Raw genomic sequence first — 27,040 nt, forward strand, 5'->3', positions numbered from 1 at the left:
CCAGGGAATAAATCCAACCCCTTCTGGTCTTGTAGCCTCTTCCTCCTCCTCCTCCGCCTCCTCCTCCTCAGTGAAAGCTGCACAGCTGGCAATTCACTGACAAAAAAGAAAAAACGTCGTAACAAGTAATTTCCGCAAATTGTAGCCGTGTTTGACCGAGGACATGACCTGGAACGAAAACGGTGTTTAGCTATAGTGAGATTCCGTCTTAAAGGCGTCTTAAAGGATTAAGGGTATAAACTTGTGAATTTTCAGGGTTTAAGAGCCAGCTCCCCTCTCTCCACTGGAACCGCTATAACCTCATCACACTGGCATTATAAGGTAAAGCAAATTATAGTTTTTGTTGTCTGAGTTTTAAAGAATGCATATTACAAACTTGATCATAGACGTAAAACTTGGCCTTTCTGCAAGACGAGCTAGTAAAACGTCCCGGTTTGTAAGAATAATATGATTTGACACACAAACCATTGACTTGGTATTTAACAAAAAACATCATACTTTCACACAAGGTTAAGGAAAGTCTGCAGAAGTATTTAGTGACTGATGCAGATAATTTATTTTACCAGTTTTAGGATGCATGCATCTTTATGTGGTCTGTTGTTTGTAATCCTGGCTGCAAACTAATTTCCCATTGGGACAATGAAGCCACTTTAGTGTATTTCATTGTACTTTAATTGATAGACTAACAATTTAATCAAAATTGACTTTATTAATGTTAATAAATGGGTTTTGGTCCAGTTGCTATAACTCAGTCAGTGTGTGGATTTTCTCACAGCAGTTAAAATTTTTTAGAAGTATGAGTTTCTTTTCAGGAATTTACATCTGGACTTTATTTGAGTTTGATAACCCAGAGTTAATTCATTAGTTTCTTCCATTGTCTATTCATCTCCCTGTGATGGGACTCATGTTTACAGTTTAAAAGATAAAGTTTCACCAAGTTCCTCTGAGGTCAACAACCCACCACAATAAAGAACGGAAATCTGTTTTTAATGCCTGGTTAGCATTCACCCCCAGTTTATTTTCATCCACAAAAGCAGACAGATCTCTGGTAGTGATTAGCAATTAGTTTGTGTGGGAGCACAGAGCCGTGATGATCCAGGGAACTGCTGCCCAGTGGACTGGAGCCCTTCACAGGACCTGATGCATGGGCACATTGGTATGGAGAGTCACCGCTTTGGTTTGGGTTGAGAGGAAGAGAGAGTTTTGTGGGAAAGTGAGGGTAGGATGAGGGTTACAGTGGCCTTTTAACTAAGCTTCGATACAGGCCAGCCTCTGGTCACGGATATGTTGGAGGTTACTGCTGATAGCTACAAAATATGAATAAAGAAAGAACAAGAAATGCTTTTTCTATCCATCTATTTATTTATTTAACTGCCACAGTTGCAATTCACTGTGACTGAATCTGGAAACTTAGACATTTAAATGAAAATTAATTTGTTCTTTTAATAAAATAGACTGTCCCACATTCTGTATAGTGAGCTTTAAGTTTGTAGTTTTAATTTTTAGGAAAACTGAAAGAATACTTTCTATTAGTAGAAATCAAAGTAAATATTTTTACAAATTAGTTACAATAACCAGGTATAACAGTCGGACTTTATCAAATGATGACATCCAGGTTAATTCTCTCTAACTCAGCATCACCTGTTAACATGCGATGTGTCTAAAGCAGCTTTAAAAGCTAATTAAATGGTTAATCTACTGTATTTATATTTATTTACAAGCATGTGACATTATATTTTTTTCTACAGCAGGTTATTATAAATCAGATCATCAGAATACTTTAACACTGTGAGAAACGTTTTTCTTTTCTTAGTGCTTAAATGAAGAGATTAGCTATTTTATCTGGTTCAGGACCTCTCAGCTCATCTACCAGTCTAGTTCAGACAGAAAAATACATTCTTTAAATTCTTTGTGATCATGTGTGTCCCTTCGAAGACTGGAAAATCGGACTCGGACGTGCAGTCCAGTGTCAGATATGATGATGTAGTCACCCTCAGACTGTTTTAAATTTGTGGTTCCTGTACAAACACATCACACTACTGTATTTGTGTCTATGGTGGAACAACCCCCCCCCATCCCGTCTTCCCACCCAGCTCACTAACAGAAGTGCAACCTACAAGTTATCAATGGGAGGTCTATGTGGCGTCCACCAACAACCAACCAGAGCCGTACAAGGAAGTTTAGCAACGTGTACGGACAACCTTATAGGGAAAAATTGGTCAAATAATATAATGAATGAATGTTGACACTGTGTTCAAAATATTCATAAGATTACCATTTGAGGAAAAAGAAAGAAAGGGACAGGAAAGTTTAAATATTAGCATTAATTTAGCTTTTGCGAGTAGCATAAGTGTCAGCCAAGTTCTACATATTTGACATTTTTCCTCTATTACCCTCAAAAAACGCATCAACACTGGCCAGATGGTTTAAATTACACATTACAAAGTGGCTCCACACACTTCCATGATCTTCTTTCCATGTGTTGCCCATACTTTTCACTTCAAATCCATCTTTTACTTTTGATGTACTGTATGTTCACATACAAAAATTGATAAAAAAGAAAAAATGTATACTCCTTTTACCATTTCCTTTTATTATTCTGTGCACAAACTTTAAGTTGTTCAAGAAAAAATGTGAATGAAACTCAGTTTCTACCCGGACATGTTCTCATTTAAAAATGTGTCATTATGCTCATCTTGACATTGTTGTTTACTTTTCCTCACATGCAGCTGAAATAATGGAGAAGTCGAGACGCAGGCAGCAGTTAGCATTCAGCCTTCTGTTTAGCTTGTGGCTTCCATGTTGTATAACCCAGACCACACCGCCAAACAGAGCCACCCCGACGCCATCTCCATCCCCTCAGGCTCAGACTGAACAGCTTAAGGTCAGACTGTCTGGATACCCTCGAAAACACAATGAGGGGCGGGTGGAGCTTTTCTACAAGGGAGAGTGGGGAACCATCTGTGATGATGACTTCTCGATAGCCAACGCAAACGTTCTCTGCCGCCAGCTGGGCTTTGTCTCAGCCACAGGATGGACCCACAGCGCCAAATACGGCAAGGGCCAAGGTAAGACTGGCTACAGCCTCTTAGTTAGTTTACCTTAATGTCTAATAGACTCTCTGATCACACAGTGGGCCAGACTAATATTTAAACATTTTAAACTTGAGTAATCCTCATTTTCTGTGTTCCTAGTATATGGAATATGTTAGCTTGTCTTTCTTCACGGTTTTAGGGATAAAATCTTTGATCTTTGATCCAGATAATTAATTGCCACAAAGCTTTGTAAAGAAAATGATAGTCCTCAAAAATAGAAAAAAAAATAGACTGGACTGCATTAACACTTGCAGGGTGAGTGTAGTAGGTAGTTCCAAGAGCACTGGAGTTATAAGCAACCAAGTGTGACTTCCAGGCCTGGGAGTGGGCTGGAGCCTCACTAACTGTCTGGTGTCTACGCAGGAAAAATCTGGCTGGACAACGTGTTGTGTAACGGAGGTGAGAAGAGCATCGAATTCTGCAGGTCTCGCGGCTGGGGCAACAGTGACTGCACGCACGATGAAGATGCTGGAGTTGTGTGCAAAGACGAGAGGATTCCCGGCTTTGTGAACTCCAATGTCATTGATGTAAGTTGCAAAAAATACATCTAAGAGAGATTTTGTAATGATGTTTTTTAATTGATTAATTTAAGAAGCTTTTTGAGTTCTTTACAGGTTATAGACTCTATTGTTTTGCTAAAATAGTAGATACTCCGCCAAACTCCACCTGCTGCTGCCTCAAACATGTTGCTTTATATCACATGTCTGATTTAAAGCAGTAACTTTATTGTTTTTGTCCTGAGGTAATGGAATGTATTGCTTCTTTCCTACTAAATCTTGCAATCTTCAGAGATATGACTCATTGCATACAAGCTCAAACTGGTCAGGGTCAAATGTGTTTGTCAGTCAAGTTACAGCCACACTTTGTTAAGCTCTGCCTCATTAACAGCTTTAAATGTGCAAAATGTGTTGTGGTTCTGATCGTGTTGACAGCTTTCACATCTAAACTGTGTAAAGTGTTGTGGCATTTTTCATGAGTATACCACAGATTTGTCTATATGATAACTGGATAACTTAATGAGAAACCAAGGAAGCTATTGCAGCTAGAGTTTTATTTTCAGCTCAGTCATGATTACACGTACTAACTGTAATTTTCTCCTCATAAAAGCTGCTGTAAAAGTCTCCAGATGTAAACAATAAATAGTCAGAAAAAGTTCACTGTTTGTGCCGTCGGATCCCGAGAACAGCGGGAGGCTGGCCAAGATATCTCCACCTAGTTATGTTATTCCAAATGCATGCTTTGATTTATGTTTTTATGCAACCAAATACTCTGAGGTGAACTAGGTTAGTATGGTGACTTGGCTTGCAGACTTCTGAGAACATATTAAATGATTGGAATTTGTGTTTTTATAGGGGAAAAAAAGTGCACAAAAAAGGTTTCATAAGCGTAAGTGGGCAGATCGTCATCCTTTTGCTGAGTGAATTCTCAGTCAAATGTGGCGGCCAGACTTAAATCTGTGACCACAGCCATTTTTTTCCTCCACAAACCACAGCGGAAGTGAGCCATTGCAACACCGATTAGATCTGAATGACAGCTGTGATGAACTGTGTCATCTGTATAGCTCATGTGAGTGGCTTTAACCCCTTACGATGCAGACGTACCGGTCCCGGTACATGACTACTAATCAACAACATTGCAGCCATGTGTGCAAACCCCTCCGTCATGAATGCCCACAATATACACATCAAATGAAAGCTCAAAGTCTCGTCTTTCCGATGATATAAACCATTTTGACACGCAACAACCACAGCGCTAACACTAAAGCCTTTTTTACAGATAAGCAGAACGTTTAAATGTTGGCTTTCCTTACCTTTGAGGGCTCTCTATACGTCAAACATCAATATTTCCCATCAAGATTGGTCTCATTCTGTCCGTACAGGTTAGGCAAGGACAAAAAAATATTTTTTTTCTGTGTGTTCTAAAGTGTATAACTTTTTATCAGTAATACTTACAGTGATTCTGATTGCTGTGGGTGAAGCTAGAGAGTGTAACCTTTACAAAGAGCCCAAGCCTGTACTTACAATCCAGAGAGATCAATAACAGCAGTAATTCTAATTTGGAGAGGTCATTTTACAGGCTCTTTTGCCAAAATGACCATGCTTGATAAAGACGTTAAAGAGAAAGAAACACGTCTAAATTCCCTTGCAACATGGTTTTGCTTTCATCTAATGAGTTCAAATTGCATAAACACAGTGCATTTAAAATATATTACAGATTAAGTTAAAATTCTTTCTTTTACCAGGCGCAAGTTGACGAGAGCAAAGTGGAGGAGGTGCGACTCCGGCCTGTGGTGCCCATTGCCAAGAAGAAGATGCCCATCACCGAAGGTGTGGTGGAGGTGAAATACAAAGATGGGTGGGCACAGATCTGTGACCTTGGCTGGACAATCAAAAACACCCATGTGGTCTGTGGCATGCTAGGATTCCCACATGAGAGGAAGGTCAACAAGAACTTCTACAAGTAAGTGACTCACCCAGACTGAGCCACAAAAAGCCGACACTGATGTGGGTTTGAAAGTTACACAAGTGGTTAAGATGAATTAGACCTTGAGGAACTTAGGCAAAAAAACTGTAATGAATCACATAGTTTTTATGGTTTGTTTGTGTTGAACTTGACAACAAGCAGTTTTAGAACCATTTCCTTTTAATTAGCATCTAAAACCTGCAGGACACTGGCCCAAGAGGTCTGGAGTTGGTGATCCCTGCTCTGAGCTTTAAAACTGCAGTACCGGCTTTGCAGCACCCTTTTGGATAAGCCTAAAAGTACAGTAGTTGCCTGTAGTACAGGCTTTATGGCACATGAGACATCTGGGCTGCTGGATCCACTGGCAGATTAAAACATGATTATGTCTGGAAGAATTGTGGGCACCTGTGCTTGCCATTTAAAGTAATTTCTATGCCCATCTTTACCACCAGATGTCAGTATATCTTACACTCTGTACCTTTAAAGACACACTACAGTGTATGTAACTTTCAGACCTTAAAACTGTGTCCCTGACTTGTTTGATGGCACTGTGACATTTATTGTGTACATTTCTGGAGTCAGCAGTACGCACTGCTGAGAAACTGCACTTCACAACTTTTTCTTCAGGGACGCTGCTTGCCATTTTAGCTGAGTTTCGCTTTATGCACTGCATCACACGCTAGCAAGCGGATATCAACACACCAGATGTGTTGAACGTGACCATGGTAAGCTTGCAGCTTGTTAGCTTAGCCTAGCATAAAGACTAGTACAAAAGGTGCCCAAAAGGTGTCTTTCTCATCATTTAACATTCAGCAGAAAAACCAAGAAGCAGGTTTCCAATAATGCTGAGCTATCTGCTAAGTGGTAGAAAAAAGAGCAGCTAAAGGAAATCCTGGCTGCTTGTTTTGTTGTTGTTTTCTAATTGTTGCATCCTGTCTGACTCTCCCACAATTTTAGTTTGTAACGGAAAGTGGCAACACTCTGACCAAACCACAAGCAAGATCTTAAGTTTTGTTTGGTAATGAGTGGAAATCATCATGCCTGCTGTTTACTGTGTTTATGTGAGGGAATGAGTTCAGATTCTCTTTGTCATCTACAGCTCTTGTGATGGAAGTTAAAATGTTTGTTTTAGTGTCCGATTGTTCTTTTCTGCTTCTTATTTCTTTCATGCAAGGATATTGTCTTTTTCTTTGGATAGAAAGTAAAGGCAAGACATTTTAGTGTGTGTGTGTGTGTGTTTGTTAGGTCACATAATCTATGTTTTGGCTTTTTTTCATTACTTTGCAGAAGAAGTTAAAGAGGAATCCTTACTTCATTACTTATCCTTTAAATTAAGATGGCTTAGTGATCTTTTTTGTCTTCTCAGTCTGTCCTTCCTGTTAGAGTGCACACATTTCTGGCTGCTTTCCAGTTCAGAGCCTTTTATTTGTCCCTTGCTGATGGTTCACAGTAACATGAGGGGAATTGTGTTTTCTCTCAGACACATGTGAGGCTCTGGAGAGTGATCCAAGGTTGACAAAATGGATTTTAGAGGTCAGATACAGACAATAGCCACAACACAGCAATAACTTTGATGGTTGGAACAGCTCTGTAACTGTGATCAAGCTGAGGTGACCTTAAGTCTGTAATGTGATACAATGGAGAGCTGTGGAATGTCAAAAATCTTATTCACCGCTGACCCTTGCCGTCCAGAGTTGGAGTGTGTGTGAGTACATATGCAACCGGTTTAAGTGTGTGTTTGCATGTCGTCTCTCTCCTGTATGTGATGGAATTTGACCGTCTCACTGTTGCAGACGTCTGAAAAAGCGAGCAGCAGAGAAGGTCTCCGGTCCAAAGGTTAATGTTTCAGCCACTGGAAGGTACACTGTCACAGGAAAACCCACCGTCCATCCTCTCAGCTTTCTGATTACTGTAGTCTTGACAGTGGGTTTCCTGTCGGGGCAGACAGCAGCCATTTAGCTCCTGTTTCTTGTTAGTTGACCTTCCTATCTCTCTTTGAAAATATTATAATGAGCAGAATGTGAATGGGTTGAAAACTCATGATTCTCTTTTTTGTCCCTCTTTTTTATAGCATTACTACTTTCAAGGCACAGATTGACACTGAAAACTAATCAAGAGCTTTTTAACATTTTTTTCTTCATACAGTTTCTATTATAACTGTGAGACACATATAAATGTGTCTCTTTAACAGCTGTTTGACCATTTTTTTCTTGATTAGATGGTTGTCAGTCTGTGCTGTGTTAGTGACCAGGATCTAATTTTTCACCTTTCAGTCCTTTTAATCTATCACAACAGTCTCAAATCCCATTCTTCCTGGCATGCTTTGTGAAAGAGGTGCTGGCTTCTTTAGCTGAAATAGTCACAGGCCTGACCCTTCAGAGTTCATATCACCAGAGCTGGTAGAATCTGCAAATAATTAGCTGTGTTTGTCTAGGACTCAGAGTACCAGATGGGTGGAGTTTTCCACATCAGAGTATTAGGAAGTCAGTCCATGTATTGTCCACTTATTGTCATCAAAATGTTTACAACAGTTTCATGACAATAAGTGTCCTGAGATTGGACATTTGTTCTAAACAGTAAGGGTCCAGTTGCACAAAGCACCTTTTTTGTTATGTTTTTTACTTAGGTTTGGCACTTAATACACAAAATCTCCAGAAAAAAAATCCTTAGTCTGAGGAGAATTTTTTTATTTACTGCTTTGTAAGAGTTTTATTCCCTTTTACTCATGTTTGGCACTCGAAGTGCTGAAACTTATCAAGCAGCACACACCATTTTAAAGAAAGAAGATGAGAAAACATGAAAACCGCGTTCAAGTTATTGATCACAAATTAACTAGAGATCCACTGGATGATTATTATTTCTGATAAAATGATCTTCAGCACCCTGTGCGGCTTCCTCCACCTGTTATTAACTTCACTGTGCTGTTCAGCAGACGAGGCATCTGAGACTTTGTTAATCCCATGATTAACAAAGTTATGATACATTGATAGTTTTTTTTTATATATACCTTTTTCATCATTTTATGGTAAAAGCTCAAAACCCTGTTGTATAAAAATCTGATACGTTTCTTCTGCCCCCTGGTGGATACAATAATATTACAGTAAATATACAAAAATTAGTTTCGTTCATTTTTTTTTTTTTCATTTTTTAAAGGGCCAAAAATAAAGACTTCAGATTAAAATGCTTACTTTAATTTTTTATTTATGTGTATATATATATATATATATATATATATATATATATACCATATATATACCATTTTTTTCTCAGTCCAGCCTTTAAAGGGTTAATAAGACCGTGGAAATCACAGTTACTGAGTGGAAAGATCTGGAAACATAAAACCGTAGAGTAATCATTAACTGTGAAGTGCAGCTGTAATTTGGAGGGATCCAAATGTAACAATAAATTCCAGCAGTGTAGCTAACCAGTTGTTGATTTCACTTCTATAATTTCTCTCCAAAAACTCTGATGTGTTGGAATTAAAATAATATTGGAGATACAGTACCTCCCAGCTTTTTGTGGGCTTATTGAAAAAATAACTGACTTTTTCTTGGGGAAAATACGACGATATTAGCATTTCCTGTCATCCTCTTCAAATCAGATTTGCTCTTCATTTCATTCATATTTTGCAGATTCTACCTGACTAATATCTTGACTATAATGAAATACACAACCAAGTTTTGAATAGAAGATGAGTAAGTAAGGACTCCTGTGCAGAGACAGCTTCAAGAACCCAGCTGTGCATAGCATGAATGTATATGATCATCCTCTTTAGATTATTAAACCCAGTCCCAGTTCACAACTTGAACACCCCTCTGTTTTTACATTGTGGCAGACAGGGTAGGTGTCCGTTTTCTTTTGGGAATGTAATCACTTCAAGCCTTAAAATGAAGGTGATTGGATCCATTTGCATGACTGCATTGCCACTGCAGCTTGATTTCCAAAAGAAAAGAGACAACTATCTCATCTAATGTAAAACGAAGGAAAGGTCAAGGAGGAGAATTAGGATCAGGTCTGACCTCTTCCAAACATAAAACAGTGCTTTATTCATGTCAGAAATGTCAAATGTAGTAACATCGTAGCATATTTTGCACTAACTAGAGTACACGGCACGTACAATGCTAAGTGATTAAAGGTATATGGACTGAAACAGCCAATAGTTTTGCTTCAGTAATGATGACATACCTACATGTAAAAAGATGTCCATATACTTTTGATCACGTAGTGTGTTATCCTTTTAGTTTATCATGTTATATCATGAATTTAATAAAGCTGTATCCGTTTCAACTAATCCATGTGCATTTTATATTTAACACATCAGTACTTCATAGCATGAGTACAGAAAAGTCTTTAATGCTGTTAGTTGAGAAATTACGCCTGTGGAGACAAATGCTGAACAGCTGTGTTGAATGTGACACGTCCTTTCAAACACTGTAGCTCCAACTTTAACAAAACTGTGGATCATGTTTGTTTCTTTCTCACTTTTCACTTAATTTTCTTCCCCTAGCTGTGCAGTCTAACCCGTGTTTACCTTGCAGGCAGACATCCAAAGCTAAAGCTAAGTCTAAGTCTAAACAGAGCAGCCCTGGCAAAAGGTAATCTCAGGATAAACACTTCAGTGGGTAAATGGGAAAAGACCCAGCCTCATGCATCTTCCACATACCTTACACACAGCATGACATTTTAAATGATGAAGTAGGGAATGTGTATAACAGACAAAGTAAATGTGTACAGCGCATCTATCCTCTCCAGTATGACCACAAAGAAAGCATTTTTTGAGTCTTTGTATATTCTTTGTCTGTGCTTGTCTAAGGTAAATTATAAGCAAGTAGTTTGATGTTGTATTTATTGGAAATTGTTTGTTAGATAAGAGGATTGATTCCACTCTCGCATCGGAAAGGAAAACGATGCATGGAGCTAAAGTTAGCTTTAGCTTAGCAGTACGATGAGAAAACATGGGGAAGCAGCTTGCCTGACTCTGTAACTCTGAGTTTTTTTGTTCCACAGAACCATCTGAGAAGTCTTCCAAGAGAAACTGTTGGGGTGGCATAGAAACTTAGAAAATCCTAGAAAAGTGATTGGATGAAGCAGAAACTTTAGCCAGTATGATCAGTTAGGAGCTCTGCTGTTGTTAAATGCTGCCACACTCATTCAAGTTCAAAACCTTTTGTTGAATTTAACATTCAAATAAAACAAAATTAATCCCCTGCCATTTATCAGGTTTACGTATCAGGACATGTTAGAAAAAATCATCTGGCTCTTGCCAGGTTATAAATTGAGCCCAATGCAAAATCTCAAAAGAACATTCAATATTACCCTGTCATTTTTTTATATAATAAAAACTAAACTAAAATGCTGAAGCAGTGTGTACAAAACTATGTACACACTATCTATAGCGGGGATGGACAACTCCAGGTTTTAGATGTTTCCTTGCTATAACACATTTGATCCCAGGAGATAGGTCTCCCACAGCCTTCTGTGAATTTCTCCAGAAGTCTTTCAATTAACTATTAATTTAAATCAGGTGTGTTGGAGAAGGGAAACAAAAAAACACATCAAAACCCTGCAGGACTCTAGCCCTTGAGGATTGGAGGTTAATATTCCTGAGTTAAGAAGGTATTTAGCAGCCAGGTGCTGCTGATCAAATGCATTTGATTAACTGATTATCAGCAGGTGTGAGCAAGTGAAGTTTTGTTGATTTGCTGGTCAGCAGCTTTCAGGTGTGTGTAAAGACAGCACCATGAAAGAGAAATTTAGAGAAGCAATTGTTGCTGCTTATCAATCCAGGAGGGATTATAAGGTAATTTCTGAACTATTTGGAGTCCATTATTCTACAGTGAGAAAGATTATTCACAAGTGGAAAACATTAAAGACAGTTACCAATCATCCCAGGAGTGGACGTCCCATTTAATCACCTCATGATTGTGTAATTCTCAGAGAAAGAGCTGCATCTCAGACTCTACAGGTTTCAGTCAGCATGTGAAATGTTGAAGTTGACAGTGCCATGGCAACAACAACAAGAGACTAAACAATTATTGCATTTTGTGAAGGGTTTCAGGAGAAAGCCTCTTCTCTTTAAGAACATGGTGGCATAACTTGATTTGCAGAGTTGAAAATGAACAAAAGCCAAGACTTATGGAACAATGTCCTTTGGTCAAGAGAGGACGCAAATGTAGATGTTTGGTCAAATTACACAGCATCATGTTTGGAGAAAATCACGCACAAAACATCTCATACCAACTGTCAAGCATGGAGGTGGAGGGCTGATGGTTTGGGCTTGTTTTTACAGCCACATGTACTGGACACCTTCCAGTCATTGAGTTGACTATGATCGTCTCTGTATGCCAAGATATTTCAGAGTCAGTCTACTGTTAAAGTTGAGCTGAAATTTGAATTTATTTATTTCACAGTGACATGCACAACAATACATTGACGTCAAAGGGAAATATGTTTGATGCCAGGCAAAAGCTCATTTCCACCTGCAGTCCTGGACATGTAGATGTTACAACACCTCTTTTATATACAGTCTTTGTACAACACTCACTAAAATGTAGATTAAAATAAAAATTTTGCATTGGCACACATGACAGCTGCAGGTCTGCAGCAGAACCAAAAGGTTGAAAGGGCAAAGAAATCAAGATGGTGCAATGGCCCAGTCAAAATCCAGACCTCAACCTGATTGAACATTGTGGTGAGATTGTACAAGGGCTGTGTAAAAATGAATGTTGCAAACCACAAAACAAACTTTTCAAATGGGTTCTACATAGAATAAGATTACTTCAAGTAATCTGAAGGTGTTTCTACAAGTTACTAAATCTTGGAATGTATGTTGTTTTTTACACAATGCTTCTGCATTTTGGTTTAGTTTTTCTCAAATAAGTAATAAAGAAATGTAATCTGTTCTGTGCTGTTGTTCACCTGAAGTTGTAAAACTTGTTAAGGACCAGATTATTTATTATGTCCTTATACCTAGAGTCTTAGAATTGATAGAGGGTGTACTTTTTTCTACAAGACTGGAGTTTGTAGCCTGGAAAAGTAAATTCTTCCTCCTTTTTCCAGCTTTTTTGTGAAGTGACATCTAAATTTCACTGAATCACTATTTTAATTTGAATTTTCTTTAATGTATAAAAATTGTGGAAATTAAAATTTCTGCTTTTTGGTATTATTAGACCTCTTGTTTGCCATGATGTAAGCTTTGCACTAAACTCGCATGCTGAACAAATGTAAAAGTAAAAACGATATAAGCATTTAAAATAGTAAGTTGTAGATTAATTTTTTGTAGGTGAAATGTGTGACCTTCATAAAGAGCCATGTCAGCTGTTTTCCTCATTTGTCTCTCTGCTACAAACATTACAGGTATCCATTGTCTCAGCTAAATCTCAAAAGGAAAGTAAATGTGTATTTTCCAAAATATAAACGGTAAATTACCTAAATTTATGTAGTGCTCCTCTAGTCTTGTTGACCACCCAAGTCAAGTTTTTTTTTTAATCTATTTATTTATGTAGTCATTTGTGAAATAGTTTGTTAATGTGTTACTTCCTCCTCTCTGTTGCCTTCAGGTTGTATTTGGAGCGTCAGAAGAACTACTTTTTCATCCACTCTGTAGCCTGTACAGGTACAGAGGTCCACCTAGCAGCCTGCCCCATGGAGTTCAGCAAAGCCAACACCACATCATCCTGCGCCGGGGGCATGCCAGCTGTTGTCAGCTGCATGCCAGGGCCCTTGTTTATGCAAAACAGTGGCTTGAAAAAGAAACTAAGAATTTCGGTAAGGTAACACAGGGGAATCGAAGTTGACCAATAACATATACTGGCCTAAATTTCCAACGGTTGTATATATGGCTTAAAATTGTTGTTTTAAATAGTGATCTTATGCAGACTACTCGTCAGTATACCAGCATTGTGTTCAGTCATGCAGCTACTTTCTTTTCCTTTGTTGTTCAGAAAAATGTGAGGCTGAAGGGAGGTTCCAGGGTCGGTGAGGGCCGCGTTGAGGTGCTAAAAGACAGCGAGTGGGGGACGGTTTGCGACGACCGCTGGAACCTGCTATCAGCCAGCGTCATTTGCAGGGAGCTCGGTTTCGGAAGCGCAAAAGAAGCGCTCACTGGCGCCCGCATGGGACAAGGTGAGGAATGAAAATGTTTGTAGTCATTAAACGAAAACTGGTTTTGCCCATCTGGGTTTAAAATGCTTCTTTAACCCGAGGTTACATAATGCAAGAATAACTGAAGAAATTATGCAGCAAATATAATTGTTGAATAATATAAGAAAATGTAAGTTGCTCAAGCTTGTTTTTTTTTTGTTTGTTTTTTAATGAACAAATGCTGTTCATGGAAAAAGTTCAAGCTAAAGAGCTGTAGATAGGGTTGGCTGAACACGTGCCTATGTTCATGAGTTTTGTTTATGACTGTTGCAATGCCTTAAAAATATTCACTATCTTTGGCATTTTTCTTATTTCGTTGCCTCACGGCGTGGAGCCTGAAATTAAACTTTAGTTCTTTGTTTTTCATTTTTATTTGTTCAACACAGCATACCTGTCACTTCGAAGGTGCAGTGTTTCAATAATGAAACAAACCAAGAAATACTACGGAAAATTCTGATCATTTTTTCTGGCCTTTCTGATGTAATGCACCACCATAATACTGCCACCACCATGCTTTATGGAGTCACAGAATGGACTTGTTCATATGTTTAAAGAGTCTCCATTGCTTTATTGTAAACTCAACTATTTTTATGAAAATTACTTTTGTGGAAAGTTCTGCATGAGGTATTCCTGTGGACAGACTCCCTTTAGGTGTAGTTTTGGCCTCTTGCTTCTCTGTGGCTGCACGATGGTGTGGTGGTTTGTATCAGTGTAGGCTTTCTTTAAGTACTCAAGCCTCCCCCCATTGACATAAAAACATGTATGACTGTAAAAGTGAGTATGAGTATGTATGTTTGTTTGTCTTGTTTGGCTCTGCTGGCCCCTTTGATGAACGGCTGACATGTTTGGATTGTGCCATGCCTCTAGCCCTGCCTGAATGTTTCTTCTCTGATTAACACCCTCCATGTCTGGGCTGGTGGGTTTTTATAGTCTGCCCTGTTTTAACAGGTATGCTGTGGTGCCATATTCTTTCTTGTGGGATATTGAATAATCCAACCCCAATCAGTAGTTCTCCAGAACCTTGACCATGACTAGTATGAAGAGCTCCCTGGTCTTCAGTGTGCTGCTTGCTAAGTAGTTTTGTAAACTCTAGAGCCTCATACATCATGTGTGTATGGGGGCCATTGGCTTGATGCAGCACTGACTTGACCTAATGCATGATGGTCCTAAAGCAATGCATACCAGTTTTGTCGAACTTTTGTCTGCATCAGACAACTTAGCCATGTCACATGACATTAAAACTTTGCAGGAGCAATGTGCACAAAAATGGAACGTGCAAAATAATAACCAGTAGTAGTAATTATTGCTTTCTCAAAAACAACGCTGAATATGCTGGAATGCATGCTGCCATCATTTTGTATAGAAGATTTGGACTTAACGGATAAGAAAAATGACGGGCTAAATTATAAGCAGCATCCTCACCACCAGGTATAAAGAAAAGTCTTTTTAGAAATTACCCTAAAGACATTATTTATAACAGATACCTGCTTATTGCAACAAAAAACAGACTTGATTTAAGGTTAGGAATTCTATTGATCCCTGAAAAAAGTTTCTGCAGGAAAACTTTGCATTGTAAAAACAAGAACATCTGCTCTTTGCCCATGATGACTTTATGATACTTCTCTAGTGCTGATATTTGAAAAGAATTTTTATTCAGCCAAGGTGGAATTTAATGACATCAAATTAAGACATGATGTAAACCTACAATAGCTTGATTATTATGGCCAAACAATTTATTCTTCATGAATGCTGGATCCATGCTTTTAATCTTCTTGCATGACTAATTCAGATTTAAATAAAACCATATGCTTTTAAATGTCAGCTTTCAATGAAACAAAGAAGGAAAAACTGAAAGGTCTGCAAGGCTTTGTGGATGGCTCCCAAGTGGTGATGTGGCAGTTTTAGAACAGAAAAGACTTTATATCTGTTAGGCCATGTTGGCCATGGGCTTTTCATGTGACAACGAAGAAGTAAAATCTGTAGGGATTAGCATGTGTCATTTAAAACTAATGATATTTTATATAATTACGAATGTAGAAAGTTGTTGTAAAATACTCTCCTAAAGGCTGAAGCCATTTCTTGTAGGTGTACCACATTTTAAAAGCAGTGTGAAAAAATGGGAAAGTCATTTAATTATACAAAATTAAAGCCATGTCTAGCCACATCACTCAGGATATCAGTGATCTACACATAAAACTAGTCTGTCAGTGTGTGTGTGAGTGTTTGTGTGTAGTTTTCTCATTAGTGATTTTCCTTAACAAGATGGAGGTGTGTGTGTTTGGTTAAGCTACCCAGAGATTCCATCAAAGGAAAAACAAGCAGGCTTTTGAGGAGCAGTTCTCAGAAACTCTGAGAGGGAATATTTTTTCTCGTGTGTGCACATTATGATTTGTACCACAGAGGAAGTTGGCTGTGGAGACTCGTCATGGATGTGTTAGAGGAAGTAACACACCTGCGCTGTGTTCAGATCAATGTCAGACCACCAGCTCACTGAACCAGACCAAGAAACATCAACTAAAAGCTGGAAACTAACACCACTGAAGAACTCCTTTTACAGAAATTACATATATGAAATCAAAAAACTTTATAAAGTGCTTTTCATGCTGAAAGCAGCCCAAATGCTTTACATGAAAAAAGAAATGTCATGCATATTCAAAATAAAACACACATCAAAACAGATAACAAAGCAGTTAATTAAAAACACTCAAAGTCTGTCACACAGTCGCACGCACACACATGTATACACACACACAAAGTAGTTGTATGGTTGTATCTGAGCATCAGAATGAAGAAGAAAGGGAATTTAAGTGACTTTGAACATGGTATGATTGTTGGTCTGAGTATTTCAGAAACTGCTGATCTACTGGGATTTTTACGCACAACCATCTCTAGGGTTTACAGAGAATGGTCTGAAGAAGAGAAAATATCTAGTGAGCAGCAGTTGTCTGGGCCAGAATGTCTTGTTGATGTCAGAGGAGAATGAGCAGACTGGTTGGACATTACAGACATTATTATCTCAGTCTAACCTTTGGGATGTGGTGGAATGGTAAATTCTCATCATAGATGCAGCTGACACGTCTGCAGCAATTGTGTGATGCTGTCATGTCAATATGGAGCAAAACCTCTGAGGAATTTGCTCCAACACCTCATTCAATCTTTGCCAGCAAGAATTATGGCAGTTCTGAAGGCAAAAGGGGTCCAACCTAGTAATAGCAAGGTGGACCTAATAAAGTGGCCAGTGAGTTTATTTGTGTTAAAGAAGCTGTTAACACAAACAAAAACAACCAGATACTTTGCATCTCCTTTGACCAAATTTTTGCCTGAAAATCTTTGAACTTGCTCCATGAATGACTTTTTTGAGCTACTGTCTCTGTGTTTTTCCAGGAATGGGTCCAATTTACATGAGTGAGGTGAAGTGCTTCGGTCATGAGAAGTCAATCTGGAACTGCCCCTTTAAAAACATCACATCAGAGGACTGTCAACACATGGAGGACGCTGCTGTTCGCTGCAACGTGCCTTACATGGGCCTCGAGAACTCGGTCAGACCTGAACCTTCATAGCAAAATGTTTGATTTTAAAGCTGCTGATCTGTTAACTTGAGTTTTTTATGTTCACTGAAGTGATTAGAAAGTGGAAGATACTGTAGGTTTAATAGTTTATCACATCAAGTTGAATTCATTAGAGTAGGAAAATAGGATGGAAAAAATGTTATCAGACCTGTTTGTTTTATTTATTCATTTATTATTTGCTGTTTTAACAATCTTGTCTGCATGTACTAACATGTGAGATTTAGAGATTGAAATCTCACATCTTTAAATAATTGTTCTTCTTCACTGTTGTCACAAAATATCTGAAGTTTTGTGTTTGTGTGCACTAAATTGTTTGAATTCAGATCAAACTGGTCAGATTATTTTGTTTAAACCATATCATTTATAAGTAAAATCAGATTTTTGACAACAGTGATTTCTTTTTAACTTGTTTAGATTTTTTGCTGCTGTCAGTGTCTCCTGTAGATACACAGGCGCTGGGCTAAAAGTTATCCTGTAATCAATGAAAGCAGAGATACTTTGTCCATCAGTAAAATATTCTGTTGAAACATCAGCTTTAATATTTCTGACATCTGGAGAAGCTCCATCAGTCTGAGATGGAGTTTTTTATTCATTTCAGCTCCTGTGTATCTACATTCTGCGCTGTTTGCTTAACCACTTGGTCTTGCACAGATCCGAATCACAGGAGGACGAACCCGCTATGAGGGCCGTGTGGAGGTGCTGAGCTCAGACCCTAACGGGACACAGATCTGGGGTCTGATCTGTGGTGAGAACTGGACCACCAAGGAGGCCACGGTGGCCTGCAGGCAGCTGGGCTTGGGCTATGCTAACCAAGGCCTGCAAGTAGGTTATTAATACCACCAAGGACAACTTTTAAAACGGTTGCCTTATCATGGACATCACATATGCAAATATAATATGCTGTCAGGTACACTCAGTGGGGTTTCACCTTAGTTTGCTCTGCTTAATACCTTATTTTAGGTAAGATCCTTTCCTTTCCTGCTTCCTCATAAAGTCCAGATTGGGCTTTATTTAGGAATCCCAGCTGTTTCTGAGATACTGGATCCAGCCTCTCAACAGGAGTGTGTTTACTGTTATGTAATCATCTCTCTGGCTCAGCAGAAGAAGCTGAGTGTGGTAATATAAGATGTCCACTGGGTGTATTTAATTTTTTTCAGTTTTTTTGCATATATGTTCAAATATTTCACATCTGTAGTTTTTAGTGACAGACTCGTTAACATGTATAGATTTTGTAGACTTGATTAAAAGCAGACTACATTTATTTTTGGAATATATTTGAACATGCATGCATTAATATATGACAGCATAATATAATTTCCATATGCAGTAGAGTTTTCTTCCTCTGCATTCTCTTAAATGTCAGTTCCATGTGAGTAGATCAAAAAAGTGACTTCTTCTGGAAACCACGTTGATCTCACCTACAAAAAGACTAACCAGACTTCTGCTTCTGTGGCATATTTTCCACCCACTCGAGGTCTGCATTTAAACACTGGTAATCTCAGCGCAGAGTTCAGAGACAGGACAGGAAGTGTGTCCCCCTCACTGACTCCCAGCAGGACCTTTCTGCAGATCCGGATAGTGGGCGGCCGGAGCAGTTATGAAGGCCGTGTCGAGGTTCAGGTTGGGTCCAAGTGGGGCACAGTGTGCAGCACAGGCTGGACCACGAAGGAGGCCATGGTGGTTTGCAGGCAGCTAGGGCTCGGCTACTCCATGCATGCTATCACTGTAAGTAGACTAGATATATAAATCAGGAGATTTACCCCAAATTTGTTTTGATGCATCTTACATACTGTGAGTTGAGCAAAATAAATGGGAAACACATAGAAATGAGGACAAGTCTGATAATGTTTTAAAGTAAATTCCTCGTACATATATAATATAATAATATAATAATAAAATTAGTTTATGCATTGGATTTTTTGTTTGTTTTGGCATTTTAAGCCAGAAGACACATGATGAGAAAAAATGTCCAAATAATACTGAAGTTATGTTTTATAACTACAAATTAATGGCTCAGATTTTAACTTTATGCTATCCATCCATCTTGTTGATCATACATTCACTGGCCACTTTATTAGGTCTTTGCTAGTACCAGGTTGGACCACCCCTTGACCTTCAGAATTGGCTTATTCTTGATAGCAGAGATTCAACAAGGTGTTGGAAACCTTCAGAGATTTTGCTCCATATTGACATGACAGTATTACACAGTTGCTGCAGGTTTGTCGGCTGCATCCATGATAAAAATCTCCCGTTCCACCACATCCCAAAGCTGCTCTGTTGGATTGAGATCTGTGGAGGCCTTTGGAGTCCAGTGAGCTCATTGTCATGTTCAAGAAAGCAGTTGGAGATGATTTGAGCTTTGTGACATGGTGCATTATCCTGCTGGAAGAAGCATCAGAAGATGCTACACTGTGGTCATAAAGGGATGGACATGGTCAGCAACAATACTCAGGTAGGCCGTGGTAGTTTAACCATGGCATCTTGGTATTAAAGGGCCCAAAGTGTGGTAAAAAAAAAAATCCCTCACACCATTACACCTCCAGCAGCAGCCTAAACTGTTGACAAGGCAGAATGGATCCATGCTTTCATGTTTCTTCTACCTCACTCTGAGCGTACAATCTGAATTTGGAGCTGAAATGGAGACTCATCAGACCAGCAACCTTTTCTCCATCTTCTATTGTCCAGTGTTGATGAGTCTGTGTGAATTGTAGCCTCAGTTTCCTTTTCTTAGCTGACAGGAGGCACCCGGTGTGGTCTTCTGCTGCTGTAGTCCATCTGCTTCAAGGTTGGATGTGTTGTGTGTTCAGAGATGCTGTTCTGCAGACCTTGGTTGGAACCAGTGCTTATTTGACTTCCTATTGTCTTTCTATCATCTCCAACCAGTCTGCCCATTCTGCTCTGACCTCTGACATCAACAAGACATTCTGGTCCAGACAACTGCTGCTCACTGGATATTTGTAACCAGCAGGCGCAGTTGTGGCCTAATGATAAGAGAGATGGACATGGGGCTGGTGAACACAGGTTCATCTCCCTGAACTGGCTCAAAGGTCCCAACCCATAGCAAGGACATTAAGCCCCAACTTCTAACTGTGTACTGTAATACAGCAGTCCACTGCTCCTTGTGTCACTATGATGGGTTAAATGCAGAGAAATAATTTCCCAGTTAGGATTTCAAAAGTATACATTATCAATCTCCCCATTGACCTCTGAAATCAGAAGTTATTTTGGTTAATACTCTTCTTCAGGCCATTCTCTGTAAACCCTAGAGATGGTTGTGTGTGAAAATCCCAGTAGATCAGCAGTTTCTGAAATACTCAGACCAACAACCATGCCACGTTCAAAGTAATTTAAACCCCCTTTCTTCCTCAGTCGTCTTCACCATGTCTACTAAATGTGTTGAGATGATGACGTGATTGGCTGATTAGATATTCATGCTAAAATTTAACATGTAACTAATAAAGTGGCCGCCGAGTGTAAATGATTTCATTCAAATTGTCTTTCGGTTGTGTTTCATGTTTTGTGTTCTTTAGTTTTAGAACCAAATTCTGGACTGAAAAGTAGATCACCAAAAGTTTTTGGTGTTTGTCAGTTTCAAAGCTGCACCAACGCTGATGTTTGGACATCCTCCTCGTAACTGTTCTTGGAGAACTGCAGGAAATCTCTTACAATTTCATTGTCAGGTTCATGTCATCGTGGAGTAAATGATATCTTAATGAAGATGAATATGTGGCTACAAATGGGAGTGGAAACCATGATGTAGCATGTGTGTAAAATTTCACAGTGACAGGAAATAACTTGTATGCATATTTCTCCTTTAATGGGTAGACACATCATACTTCTTTCCTCTGACGTCAGTCCCCTAAAATCAAACAAAAACTCATCAAAACCCATCTGCTTTGTTATTTTGTGGCTCTCTGCATAAAATCTAACTTATTGACTTGAGTAGAGTAAATAGACAAATTCTGGGCTCATTTTAAGATTTGATTTTTTTTTATAGGACTAAACAATAATAACATATTTTTTTTACTTTTAACATGAGTAAATGAGAAATATTTAACAAGTAAAAATATTTAATATAAAAGAAAAACTTGATATTTTTAAAAACTGAATCTAAAGAAAAATTCCTGTGTGACTTAATAAATTACATCTGCTTGGTTATTGTTTATGGTTTATATATATTTCTACTAAGGGTGTCAGTAGTTTTTAGTGGCTTGTAATATGTTCTGATTATTGAATAATTTCATTACCAAACAAAGTTATCACCCTCCAATAATCCCAAAGTCCACAGCCTTTTTCTACAGTCCCTACAGCTCCACATGTAAAACTTCCTGATCATCATGTGGTTGTTTTCTTTTGCATGCTTCTCTGTTTGTTGTTGTCCAACCTCCTCTAAGGAAACCTGGTACTGGGATAGCAGTAACGTGACCGAGATGGTGATGAGCGGTGTGAAGTGTGTAGGAAACGAGATGTCTCTGAGTCAGTGTCAGCATCACAAGACGGTCAGCTGCCAGCGAGCAGCTGCAAAGTTTTCAGCAGGAGTCATCTGCTCTGAGAGTGAGTTCAGCAACAAAAAGTAATTAGAACAGTCAGATATGTGGCTTTGCTTGCTGAAATTGGGTCATGTTATCAATAATTTTAATGTAAATATTGCAAATATGTACATAGACGAAACTGTTGTTACCCCGTTATTGAAAGAAAAACCCACAGTGGTGACATGACATAACTTGAAACTGACAAAAAGTAATAATAAATAAAAATTTACTGAAAATAAACCAATGGAAATTAGACATTTTCAATTGTCTAACAACAAAATCTTATTTACAAACTAATAAAACAGGCCTGGACAAAAATGATGGCATCCCTACAAACGATTCAGATAATTTAATGACATGTTAAACTGTTGGGAAAATTCTCTCAGTGAACGATGGACACTCAGATCGATGAGAAGACACAGCTGTTTACTGCAATTGTTTACAACACAGCCAGGAGACAAGCTGAACACAGGCCAGCTGACAGTGTTAGAACTGGCTTTCAGTCCAGGACACTTCTTTATATACCGGCATCACCCCCTGGAAAACTGTTGTCCCATCCACTAGTCAGATTTCACGTTGACCCATCACAGCCGGAGGGTAATAAGGTCCTTTGATGTGTATTTACAGCTGTATTCACTCCCAGAGGTTGACCTTAAAATAACAGTGTCCTGTGAAAACAGTTCTGGTCACAATTATTCTCTCACAGATAGTTACTATCTCATCAATACAGTCAATACAGATTTTTCCATTATAAACTAAGGTGTGTCTTTTAATTAGCACCACAGGTGTCTTCAAACTTGTAATCAGTCAGTTTGCCTGTTTAAAGGGTGACAGGTAGTCACTGTGCTGTTTGGAGACATGGTGTGTGCCACACTGAACATGGACCACAAAAAGCAAAGGAAAGAGTTGTCTCAGGAGATTAGAAAGAAAATCCTACACAAGCATGTTAAAGTTAAAGGCTATAAGACCAACTCCAAGCAGCTTGGTGTTCCTGCGTCTACAGCTGCACATGTTATGCAGAAGTTTAAGGTCCAATGGACTGAAGCCAACCTCCCTGGATGTGGCTACAAGAGGAAAATTGGTCATAAAGTAAAGAGATGGATCAACGTACATGAGGGTCAGATCGCACCAAAGTGGACTTCATGGAAGACCAAGGAGGACACCACTGCCAGACTGGAATTTGCAAAGCTTTGCACAAAGCTTCCGGGAGAAAGTCCTTTGGACAGATGAAACAAAACTGAAGTTTTTTTGGCAAGGCACATCAGCTTTAAGTTCATGGAGGAGGCTCGGTTATGTTCTGGGGCTGCTTTGCTGCATCTGGGACAGGGTGTCCTGAATCTGTGCAGGGCACATTGAAATCTCAAGACTATCAAGGCATTCTGGATTATAAACTGCTGCCTAGTTTCAGAAAGCTTGATCTTAGTCGCAGGTCATTGGTCTTCTAACAAGATAGTGACCCAAAACACACAGCTAAAAACACCCAAGAATGTTTAGGAGCAAAACACTGGACTATCCTGAAGTGCCCTTCCATGAGCCCTGCATAAATCCTGTTGAGCATCTGTGGACAGAGCTGAAACATCCCTTCTGGAGAAGGTACCCTTCAAACCTGAGACAACTGGAGCAGTTTGCTCACAAGGAATGGGCCAAAATACTTGTTGAGATGTGCAGAAAAAAGTTTGATTTGCAGTGACTTCCTTAAAAAAACAAAATATTTAGTTAAATGTGCCATCATTTTTCCAGGCCTGTTTCATTAGTTTCTTTTTTAAACTGATTCTGTTGAACATTAGTTTAAAAGCAACGCCTGGTTTTCATTGATTATTTTTCAGTAAATTTTTATTCATTACTTTTGTCAGTTTCAAGTGATTTCAGTGACCATTGGGGTTTTTTTCTTTCATTAAATTCCATGTGTGTTTTAGTTATGGAGCTCAAATCTGACTATACACTCTTGATAAATCTGAAATGTTTAAATATAATAGTAAAAAACTTAATCTATTCACTGTATATCTTTTCAAAAACTGTTTTCAAAGATATTTTAGTGCCACAGGAAGAGTATGAGCAATATAACACTCCTAATCCTCCTCCGCCCTCCACCTGTGTCCAGCGGCCTCGGATCTCGTCCTAAATGCACCTTTGGTGCAGCAGACGGTTTACATCGAGGACCGCCCTCTGCATATGCTTTACTGTGCTGCAGAAGAGAACTGCTTGTCAAAATCTGCTGCTAAGGCCAACTGGCCGTACGGACACCGACGCCTGCTTCGCTTCTCCTCTGAGATCCACAACATCGGTCGAGCAGACTTCAAGCCCAAGGCCGGGCGGCACTCATGGGTCTGGCATGCGTGTCATGGGTAATGTTGTAGTTGTAAAGAAAACAGGACTTCTTTTCATATATATAGATCTATTTCAATTTTTTTATTTTAAAAAGAAAGGAAATTTTCTTCATGTCAGCATATTCGAAAATATAAAAGTTGGTGTCTGGATGTCTAATGTACGTAGTAAGTAGTAAGTAGTCAGGAACAAAGAACAACAGCTTGTTTTGTGGGGTCAATATATTTTCTTGATGCATGTTCCTCCTTTTTAAATTAACAATTTCTTGTCATGCAGCCACTATCACAGCATGGATATTTTCACACACTATGATCTGCTGAACGCAAACGGTTCCAAAGTGGCAGAGGGTCACAAAGCCAGTTTCTGCCTGGAAGACACTGATTGTCAAGAGGGTGAGATTGATGATGCTGACAGTGACACCTATACTGACAGCACATTGCCTTTAATAGAAATAATTACTCAGATAATAGATTTTTCTGCTATCCAGATATATTTTATCAAAATATTGATAATGAATCCATGTATTGCTAATTAAAGTTTGAAATCCATTGTGATTTAAACTTTTCAAATAATGATTTGCTCCATGACCATTAATAAAGCTGTGTTGGTATTTCATCTGTGACACGCAGGTGTTTCCAAACGATACGAGTGTGCCAACTTTGGTGAACAGGGCATCACTGTGGGCTGCTGGGATTTGTACCGCCATGACATCGACTGCCAGTGGATCGACATCACAGACGTCAAACCTGGAAATTACATAATGCAGGTGGGCATAGGAGACTCAGAGTATACAAAGCAAGTGACGCTAATCAAAGAGTTTAAGAATAATCTTGTTTATTTCTTGAGGGCTTCTTTCTGTTTTTTTTTTTTTTTTGTTTTGTTTTTTATTTGGGGGGATTTTGGATAGCTTACAGTAGCGCTCCACAGTAGGTGGCGCCAAGAACTGGTGTTGTGCTGATCTAAGAACCCTGTGACAAACACTCCTTAAAACCTTGTATTCATTTATCTTCACTATCATTAAGATGTTATTATTAACAACCTCTACCAGCCTGATATTGATTAAGAAACAGATTAAATTGTCTTAGAGAATTTTTAAGTATATACAAAAGCTAGAAGCTTACAACATTTATCAATGGTCATATTATGAACATACTCAAAGTAAATACTTCTGGGCCCAGAAGAGACAGATTTACCAGGAGGGGCATGTTTTGGCAGACCGCTCTGCCAGATTATGCACCTCCTCCTATTTCTGACTGGAAGGGTGCTTTTCTTGGCATCCAATGACACTTTCTTTAACTTCCGATTTCAGCAGAACTGATGCACAGGAGTGGTTGGAGCCTACTCAGGCCATTTACGCAAACCAATCAGAGTTATACTGGGGTATTTGTAATGATGTTTGCAAGTATGTGTGGGAGTAAAGTATTATGTTAAGTGGAAGAAAACACACCCACACAAAAAAAACTATACAATTAAAAAAACATAACCTTCTTAAGCTGGCATTTCCTTCACTGTTGTCTAAATGTGACATTAACCTTCTGTAATTGGTGGCCACATAAATTTTAATTCTTGATTACTCTTAGCCTTGGAAGAATCCAATTTAGCATGAAATAAAAACACACTCAGGAACGCTTTAGACTGGCCACTCTTTTCTTTTACACTCAACGCATTAGTTTACTTTTCTAAACCTCTTCAGGTTGTGATCAATCCAAACTTCGAGGTGGCTGAAAGTGACTTCACTAACAACGCCATGAAATGCAACTGCAAATACGACGGGCACCGGATATGGCTGCATAACTGCCACATTGGTAAGCTGTGAGAAACACCTGCAGCTATCAGTGTTCAGTGCAAAATGTGCTCTTTGTTTACTGTTCAACTGACATATGTGTTGTTAATCTCCCTGCAGGTGATGCATTCAGTGAGGAGGCAGAGAGGAGATTTGAGAAATACCCTGGACAGCTCAACAACAAGATTTCCTAATCAACAATAATTACACAACAATATAAAAGCCAAAGTGGGGGTTTAAAATAATAATCATACGCCTCACTAGCTCAGAAAGAAAGACACAAACCCTTTGTTTTCAGGTGCTACAAATCCCCACCATGAATTTCAGTTTGTAGCTATTAGAAAAAAGCAACGCTTGTTGTTTTATAATGGAAAATTCAAGTGGTGATATTTTTTCTCTCGTCTGAGTGTGTGCTATATTTTATAAAGTCAGTCGTACAGTCTGTGTGATGCATGTACAGCCTTTTAAAGAACTGTTTTTGTGGCAAGTTCTGAATGAAGTTTATTTTTTCATTTGTATGGATTTTTATAACCAGATTTATTTTACAGACAGTAGGTACTATCTAGCCTTGGAAGAGCAGACTGAGCAGGTTTTGAACTACATGAAAAAATGAATAAATCAGAGACACGAGAAGACGGGTGCATCTGTCAAAGTCTAAGTGCTCTAAAATCTAAGATCATACTGACTATTAAAGTGAATTTTTCCTGAGTAATTCATTTTGGTTTTTAGTTGAATGGTTAAATTGTTCAAAATTTTCTTAATCTTTGTTTACTCAAATTTGTACAAAAGGTTTTGGACAACAAGGTCAACTCAGATATTTTGTGAATGTATTTATTATCAATATCAAGGTGCTCAAGACAAATAGTTTAAGTGTATTTTAGTCCTTGAGGGTGAAGACAGAAAAGTACTGCATTTATGCTGTTATAATCATACCTGCCGCATCCAATAAAGCTGAGAAAAATAGTGATAACTCCATTTGTGTAAAACTACACCAGTCAGAAGTTATTTACTTTCATATTTTAAAGCATTTCTCAGTTTGCTTTTAAAGTCCAACTGCCACGATCATTCATCCCCCAGAAAACAATTTTGTGTTCCTCAAAATTGTACGTATCAAATTTGCTTCCAATAAAA

General features: G+C 38.7%; 1 protein-coding gene across 4 annotated transcripts; it reads left to right on the forward strand.

Annotated features, from left to right (window-relative positions):
- Positions 1 to 27,040, forward strand: LOC121631106 (lysyl oxidase homolog 3B-like). 4 transcript variants are annotated; one of them, XM_041971808.1, is made up of 15 exons: positions 1 to 321; positions 2,730 to 3,068; positions 3,459 to 3,622; positions 5,338 to 5,555; positions 13,118 to 13,325; positions 13,502 to 13,682; positions 17,085 to 17,239; positions 17,921 to 18,091; positions 18,839 to 18,994; positions 21,664 to 21,823; positions 23,903 to 24,146; positions 24,403 to 24,518; positions 24,756 to 24,892; positions 25,820 to 25,931; positions 26,030 to 27,040. In XM_041971808.1, the coding sequence occupies exons 2-15, from the start codon at positions 2,738 to 2,740 to the stop codon at positions 26,101 to 26,103; spliced, it is 2,427 nt and encodes an 808-aa protein (XP_041827742.1). In that variant the 5' UTR covers positions 1 to 321; positions 2,730 to 2,737; the 3' UTR covers positions 26,104 to 27,040. The 4 variants fall into 4 exon arrangements, with proteins under 4 accessions (XP_041827742.1, XP_041827740.1, XP_041827739.1 ...); XM_041971806.1 differs by lacking the exon at positions 17,921 to 18,091; XM_041971805.1 differs by lacking the exon at positions 18,839 to 18,994 and having other exon boundaries at positions 3 to 321.

The sequence above is a fragment of the Melanotaenia boesemani genome, chromosome 20 (assembly GCF_017639745.1).
Source record: "Melanotaenia boesemani isolate fMelBoe1 chromosome 20, fMelBoe1.pri, whole genome shotgun sequence".
Classification (NCBI taxonomy): Eukaryota; Metazoa; Chordata; class Actinopteri; order Atheriniformes; family Melanotaeniidae; genus Melanotaenia; species Melanotaenia boesemani.